An 8,481-nucleotide genomic window follows, 5' to 3' on the forward strand; every position below is an offset into this window, starting at 1 on the left:
CTCTGACCACCCCTCCCCCCAGTTTTCCTCTCCTGTCAGTTCTTTTAAATATTTCTCTTTTTGGCTAGGGATTCTTGTTCAAAGATTTCTTTGAAAAATAATTTATGATCAGACAAGTGAGGATCACAGAAGATTATTAAATGGGCATTTTTTGTTTTGCACAAGCAAAATCAGTCAATAATTAGAAGGAAAGTTGGAAATCAGGGAATACATTTTCTCTTTAATTTCTAATATTAATTTTTTTTTAAATTACAAATTCTCTCACTCTCCCTCACCTATTGAAAAGGTAGGTAATTTGATATCAATTATGCATTTGAAGTCTTGCAAAACTTATATTGTCTATGTTGCAAAAACAGCAAAACTCAAGAAAAAACGTGAAAAAAGTATGCTTCATTCTGTACCCAGAGGTCATCACTTCACTCTGAAGGTGGATAGCATTTTTCAGGTTTGGTAAAGCATTAGGAGTTATCATGAAAGTTAAGGGTCATTTGGAATTATCTTGGATCTTTGTCTTGTTGTCAGAGTAGCCAAATCTTTCACAGTTGGTTACCCTTAATTAAAATTAAAAAATATTCCTAAAAGGGAGTATTTCTGTTACTTTGTATAATGTTCTCTTTCTGTTCACTTCTCTTTGCAGTTCATATACTTTTTCTCAGGTTTTTCTGAAACCATCCTGCTTGTCATTTCTTATAGCACAGTATTAATCCATCACATTCATATACTATTACTTGTTCAGCCTTTCACACTTGGTTGGCATCCTCTCAAATTTCAATTATTCCAAATATATTTGTGTATATGGTCCTTTTCCCTTTGCTTTGATCTCTATGGCTTGTAGACTAAGTAATGGCCTACTACTTAGGTCAGCTGGGGGTTAGGATGAAATTTTCTCGTAAAGGTCATATTTCTCAAATATATAAAAGAACTAAATCACATTTATAAAAGTAAGAATCATTCGCCAATTGGTAAATGGCCAAAATAATATCAGCATAGTTTTCAGAAGAAGAAATCAAAACTATTAGTCAAAAGGGAGGGAAAATTTTTTTAATCAGTAATACTTAGAGAAATTCAGATGAAAACAATATTGAGGTACCGTTCACATCTATCAGATTGGCAAACCATGGCAGAAAAGGAAATTGACAAATGTTGGAAGGAATGTGGCAAAATAGGTACACTCATGCAGTGTTGGCTGCCTTGTGAAATGCTCTATTTTGGAGAGCAATTTGGAACTTTGTTGAAAGGGTTATAAAACTATATATACCTAGGGGCAGCTAGGTGGTGCAGTGTATAGAGCATCAGCCCGGAAGTTAGGAGGACCTGAGTTCAAATTTGGTCTCAAACACTTAACACTTAACAGCTATGTAATCCTGGGCAAGTAACTTAACCCTAAAAACAAAACAAAATAAAATTATATATACTTTTATTTTAAGCAGTACCAGTACTAGTTCCATATTCCCAGGACATCAAGAAAAAGGAAATTACCCATATATACAAAAAGATATAACAGCTCTTTGTATGGTAGCAAAGAATAGAAAATTGAGGGAACACCTAACAGTTGGGGAATGGTGGAACAAGTAGTGACATATGATTGTGATAGAATATTAATGTAGAATTAGAAATAATTTTTAAACTTTTTCTTGCCTTTTAATTTTTTTTTTTGCAATAGCTAATAGGGAAGTATATTTTGCATGACATAATATTTATAATGATTATTTTAGTGCTTGCCTTCCCCATGGGTGGGGGAGCACCTGAAAGAAGGGAGAGAATTTGGAAATGAAAATTTTAAAAGGACTATTTTTAAAAGGCCAAAAAAAAAAATAAATCTAGCACCTAAAAAAATTAGCAATTTTAGACTTCACCTTAAAAAAACCAACCAAACAAACAAAAACAACTCAGAAACCCTCATACTTCCTGAAAGGAGGTGGCTCTTTTTGTAAATGTTTCTAGACCTTTTTGCTTTTAAAATATCTACCCCTCTCAATTTTTAAATAATCTGTTCTCAGTCAAGATTTTGTATACTTTTCACATTTTTCTCTTTAATTAATAAAATTGTTACTCAGCCTGAACAGGAAGTCTTTGCTAAAATAAATAGCTGGTAGAATCCTAGGAACAGGAGTGAGGTCAAAAATCACTGCTATTTATTGGTTAAAACTCTGAATAAACTTTAGGGTAAAGAGAAAGACTATCTAAATTGGTCTACTTGTTCAGTGCCATACCAATCAAACTTCCAAAAAATTATTTTATAGAGCTAGAAAAAAAATGTCATCTGAAAGAACAAGAGGGAATTAATGGGAAAAAAAAAAAATACAAAGGATAGTGGCTTAGCAAGCCTAGAACTAAAATTCTTATAAAGCAACAGTCATAGATACACTTACCTCTCTTGATTCTTATACTACTGTTCTATATTGGATTCCCTCCTATCTCTGTAACCACTTCTCAACCTTTTTTGATAGATTCTCATATATATTTTTTCCTTTAATTGTAAGTAGACTCTACTTTCTTCTGTTCAAGCACCACATTTTACATGTAAGGCTATTAGTAAGGAACAGGAAGTATTTTGCAAATAATAGTCCAAAGATAATATCATTTATTAAGCACTTATTATGTATTAGTCACTTTATTAAGAACTGGGAGTACAAAGAAAGGCTATAAGAGAATCACTATTGATGAAAGAAATGCAAATTAAGACACTAAGCATCTCTCAGATTGGCTAAAATGACAGGAAAAGATAACAACAAATGTTGGAAGGGATGTGGGAAGAGTGGGACACTAATGCATTGTTGGTGGAAATGTGATCCAGCTGTCGTGGAGAGCAATTTGCAATGCCCCAAAGACTATCAAACTGTGTATATCCTTTGATCCAGCATTGCCACTACTGGGTCTATATCCCAAAGAAATCATAAAGGAGGGAAAAGGATCCACATGTGCAATAATGTTTGTAGCAGCTCTTTTTGTGGTAGCAAAGAATTGGAAAATGAGTAGATGCCCATCTATTAGGCATATGAAGTTAATGGATTGGTTTTGTTCTATAAAAAATTTATGAAGACGCTGATTTTAGAAAGGCTTAGAAAAATTTATATAAACTAATGCTGAGTGAAACAAGTAGAACCAGGAATATATTGTACACAGTGACAGCAAGATTGTGCAGTGATCAACTGTGAAAGACTTTGTTCTTTTCAATGGTTCAGTGATCCAAGGCAATCCCAGTAAACTTTGGGTAGAACATTCTGTCTGCATCCAGAAAAATAACTATGGAAATTGAATGTAAATCAACACATGCTATGTTCACTTCTATTTTCTGGGTTTTTTTTTCTCTTGTGCTTTTTCTTTTTGTTCTGATTTTTCTCTCCTAACATGATTCATAAAGAAATATGTATTTTAAAAGTTAATATACATGCATAACCAGAAAATAAAATAAAACAAAACCAAAAAAAAAAGAGAATGACTCTTTTCCTTATGTAGGCTATGTCTTGGCCATAAACAATTGAGAATTTTTACAAACCTTGCTGTTTGGTCCTTGCAGATGCTGTATTCTGTGAAAACACTGAACCTCGTTCTCTCCAAGACAAACAGAAACGAGCAAAACAGACATTAGAAGAAATGATGAACTACATTCCAGGTGCAATATTTAAGATACACATTCTATTTGTTCTGTAATATTTGAATTAGTACATTTTACTGAAGTCACAATAATCCAAATTACAGCCAATTTTAGATAAATTGTTCACTTCACAAAATTAATAACGCTGTTTCACTTATATTCAGTTACAGATTGTTTCAATATATAAATTGTTAGATTAAAGGACTGCTAGAAAAAAAACTTAGGTTTTTTATCACCCATGTGATTTTATTGAATGAACTAACTACCAAATCTTGAAGTTTCTAAGGACAGCTGATTAAATAGTGGTTTCTAAGAATCATTTCATTAATAAATAATAATCAGGGCAGCTAGAGGGCATAGTGAATTAAACACTAGTTCTGAAGTCAGGAGGACCAGAGTTCAAATTTGCCCTTAGACACTTAACATTAGCTAGCTGTAGGACCTTGGATAAGTCCCACTAAACCCCAATTGCCTCTCAAAATAAAATAAGTAAATAAAAGATCAAGCTAGCCATCACCATATATAATCTTCTCCCCCCCACATTTTTTATATAACCCTATTGCTGGTTTGAACTAAATGTTTTCTATTTTTTTACCTGTCTCCCATATTTGTAATGTATCTTCTCCTCACCTTCACCTATTAAAATTTCTATTTTACTTTAATGTCCAACTTTAAACTTGATCTTCCTCATAAGGCCTTTTCTGTTCCACCCATCCCCAAAATTACATTGTATTTTACACACACACACACACACACACACACACACACACACACACACACACACACACGTTCTGTATGCTAATATGTGTATATATTGTTTTGCTCCCAGGAGAATAAAAGCTCTTTGAAAGCAGCACTGGGCAATTAGGTGACACAATGGATAAAACTGTTGGACCTGGAGTCAGAAAGATCTGGCCTCAGACCCTTATTAGCTGTGTGATCCTAAGCAAGTCTCTTTATCTGTTTAAGCATGAGTTTGAGGAAGGAAATAGCCAACCCTTTTGCCCCTAAAAGCCCCACTGCTGAGTATTATATTAGGTACTTAAGAATGTGTTGAATTAAATTGTTGAATACAGGCAAGACCCAAGGCAAATGAACCTGATTAAATGTATTTGTGACAATGTAAAGAAAGTTTTTGAGTAGATAGATGAGAAATTAATAACCTATTTTCTGTATGGATTTTACAAATTGAATCTGAGCTTTTTAATTTAGGTTCTATTTACTTTTCAAAAGGTGGCAGCAATGTCATTTAAAAATTTTGACCAACTGTAAAACAACATTTATTTATTTAATGATGGCTAAAAAGATAATACATGTTAACCTGAGAGAGAGAGTTAGACAGACATACAAACTCAGAATGTTTTAAAACAGGATGGAGATTTAGGTATTTTGTAGTAATCCTTTAAAAAAACTACCTTAAATTTTTGTTTTCTTTAGATCGCATAGGTAAATGCATTGGTGATAAAGCCAATGAAGGTATCAGTCTTCTGTTTAATGGCCTCCAGCAGCCTGTACTCAACAAACAGGTACCTTTTGTTAAAGACAGAATCTTTTCCTGCAGCATTTTCTTATGTATTAGAGTCCTTTGGCTATATAAAACAAGGGAATGAAGCAAAAAAATAACTATTTATATTAGAATTTCCCTTGAATCATGAAATTTGCTGAGTGTCAACTATTAACTATAAATTTAAAATACTTTGTCTTGGACTCAGTGGTTATCAAGAAAAATAATGTGATTTTAAGTAGTTTTACAACTTTCTTGGCCTTTTAACACAATTTTTTTTTCTTCTTTTTTTTTTTACATGTTAGTTGACCTATGTTCTGTTGGACATTGTGATACAAGAGCTTTTCCCAGAACTCAATAAGGTAATGAATAGCAAAACATTTTATTATCTTGATTTTTTTTTTTTTTCTCAAGAGGTATAATGCCACCTATATTATTAAACCCATAGGAGTAGAGATATTTTGGCCATAGTACTTTTTAAAAATGTTGTTGATTATTAGTCACTTTTCTAATTTCCTTGTTTTATCATATTTAAAAATAGAACTTAAGTAAATTCATTTAACATCCCAAGGTGTAAATTTCTTCATGTTTGTTTAAGAAATAACTTAAATCCTTTCTGTCTTAGCTTTTTTCTTCCCCATCTCTTTCTTGTCAAACACAGTAGAAAGACATGAGGTACCTATTACTTTCTTTTTTAGGTTGGAATATAATCATTGGTGTTGTATAACTAGCTTACAAAGGGCTAGGAGCAAGATCTGATTCAAGTAATATAGTTCAACAGATATTTACTGGGATTTTGGGGGGAAAGCATGTTTTTCTTGAGTTTGCCAACAGAGATTTATATACTGTGCAAGTTGTGTCAACAGCATTTGAAAATTAGTGGCCTGAAAGCACAGAAGTATAGAAAATAGGGAATTCAAATATTCTATCACCAAGCATTGATCAATTAATAATACTTTGTGCCAGATTTTGTGCTAAATTCTAGCTATATAAAGAGAAAATAGCCTGTGTTCTTGAGGACCTCATTCTAATGTTGCATTTAAATAACTCAATACATACAAGTTAGATAATAGATAAAAGATGGTCTCAGATGAAAAGGCACTAGTACCTTGAGGAACTGGGGAAGGGCCTCCTTTAGAAAGAAGTTTCTGAGGTAAGTCTTCTTGCCCAGTGTATAGGATATGTTAGATGAATAAGTATGAAGATCTAAGAATGATATCATGATTGTAACTGGGTAACTGGCAACATGCTGGTACCTTCATTAGTAACTGTGCAGTTAGGAGGAGATGGTTTATAGGAAATGATAATGCACTTTTGGATATGGTTAGTGTAAAATGTCGATGGGAATATCCAGTTTGAGATGTCTAATAGTTAGAAATGGGAATAGAAATTAGACAAGTTAGTGTGGGTAAGTTGATTTGAAAGTCATCAACATAAAGATGAGATGATAATTAAATCTATGGGAGCTAATGAGATCATTAAGTAAAATAGTGTATAGAACTCATGCTGGGAATCAGGAAGATCTAAGTTAGAATTCTGCCTTAGACACAGCTAGCTATGTGATGTAGGGAAGTCATCCTATCTCTGCCTCAGTTTTCTTATCTATAAAATGGATGTTCTAATTGCACTTACCTCTCAGGGTTGTAGTTAAGATCAAATGGGACTCTTTCCTTTCTTCCTCCCTCCGTTTCCTCCTTCAGCCATTGTTTCATCCTTTTTTTTTTTTTTTTTTTTTTTTCCTTCTCTTCTCTCTTTCATTCTTTTAAAATGGAGATTCCAGGAGATTATCACCAATTAGAGGAAAAGGCAGCAGGAATGGAGTTCCGGGGAGAGAGGGCTACTGGAGCTTACTAGAGAGAATCAAGAATGCATTTGGGAGAAGGGTGAAAATCAAAGCTAGACCAGTGTCTCGTCAGTATCAGTAAAGGGAGTTGCTATTTGCTTCTTGTTTATTTTTCTGATTTTTAATTAGGCCTATTATCTTGGCAGTTTAATAAAAAAAATTGTTTGGTATTTTATTGAGACAAATGGATTTGGAAATGCTTGTTTTGCTCTATATTTTATTGATTTATTTTATTTTCATTTAATTTACACTTATTCTAGGTCCAAAAGGATACTACATCTGTATCGTCCTGGATGTAACAAGCTGTGATCCAGACAGAAAAAGTTGAAATCTGTCATACCACTATAGTACAGAAGAGAGATGATATATTCTATTCTTCCCTTGTATATTTTTGTAAATATTGTGTATCATGTAATTCAGTGTCTGAAAATCGTATTGCTTTTTTGTTTTAATAAAGACTAATTCAAACTTATTATGATTGAAATAGAATTTTTCTTCTCTTATGTTTTAATTCCACTTTCTCCAAATCATACTTCTCTTTAGTATTACAGTTTTCATTTTTGTTCTAGATTTGTGGCATCAGAAGTCTACAAAAGAAGTTCAAGAAATCCCTCTTGCAATACCAATGAGCAACTGTTTTGTAATGCAGTTTTAGTTTCTCTGAATACTGAGAAGGAAAGTGACCTACTCGGGTATTCACAGCTAATATGTTTCAAAGATGGGAGTTTTTTAAGGAGCAATTATAGAAGATAAATGTATAGTTGTTTGACAATGACAGTAGATAGGGAAGAATTATGAGCTATAGTATAGAAGCACAGGAATGTGAAACTAATTTCAACATAGAGTCAACTCATTTATTCATAATTTTTTTTATTTAAATACATTTCAACTTTAAATACATAGCAGCTTTTTTCCTTTGCCTTTCTTGAATCTTGAATAAGCATTTATTAAATGTTTATATGTGAAAACACTGTGCTGCTAACTGCTGGGAATAGGAATAGAAATTTGAGACAGTTCCTGCTCTCAAGAAGTTTACTTACAAAAGGGAAACAACATACAAATATAAAGAATTAAACTTCAGTCTAGGAAGCAGACATAAGATTGAATAATCCATAAAGTGCTTCAGCAAAGTATATGTAAGTACCCAATAAATTAAATATAAAGAACATACAAAATGAATAAGATGGAAAGAATAACAACTGATGATTTAGAAAAGATTCTGTTTGGGAAATGGACCTGAACTGTGTTTTGAAGGAGGCAAAGGTGAGGAGAAAGGGCATCAGTCCCTTAAGACAAAAAAAAACATTTTTTCCTCCTCACTGGAGTTCTTCATTGATGACTTCAGAATTTCATTGTGGTTTGCTGAAACTGTTGAAGGAAGCCAAGAACAAAGGGTTTGGGAAGGAAAATGTGGATCAAAGAGGATAGGACCTTTACATACAATGGGAAGAACAATAACTTAAAACAAAAGACTATTTTATGAAATTATTGTTCCATTCTCATTTTCTTTCTTTTTGCTGAAGGTACTTGGAAATG

At 32.8% G+C, this 8,481-nt stretch overlaps 1 protein-coding gene across 13 annotated transcripts in view; it reads left to right on the plus strand.

The window, feature by feature from the left end:
- SNX14 (sorting nexin 14) overlaps nucleotides 1-7,417 on the plus strand; it is a 110,212-nt gene extending 102,795 nt beyond the window's left edge. For all 13 annotated transcript variants that reach the window (XM_074310348.1, XM_074310347.1, XM_074310356.1 and 10 more), the window contains 4 exons: nucleotides 3,521-3,616; nucleotides 5,036-5,124; nucleotides 5,408-5,464; nucleotides 7,206-7,417. In XM_074310348.1, the coding sequence (XP_074166449.1) occupies nucleotides 3,521-3,616; nucleotides 5,036-5,124; nucleotides 5,408-5,464; nucleotides 7,206-7,244 (281 nt within the window). In that variant the 3' untranslated portion in view covers nucleotides 7,245-7,417. The remainder of the gene's footprint in view (nucleotides 1-3,520; nucleotides 3,617-5,035; nucleotides 5,125-5,407; nucleotides 5,465-7,205) is intronic.
- The last annotated feature ends 1,064 nt before the right edge of the window (nucleotides 7,418-8,481 follow it).

This window comes from Sminthopsis crassicaudata, chromosome 4, assembly GCF_048593235.1.
Source record: "Sminthopsis crassicaudata isolate SCR6 chromosome 4, ASM4859323v1, whole genome shotgun sequence".
Taxonomy (NCBI): Eukaryota; Metazoa; Chordata; class Mammalia; order Dasyuromorphia; family Dasyuridae; genus Sminthopsis; species Sminthopsis crassicaudata.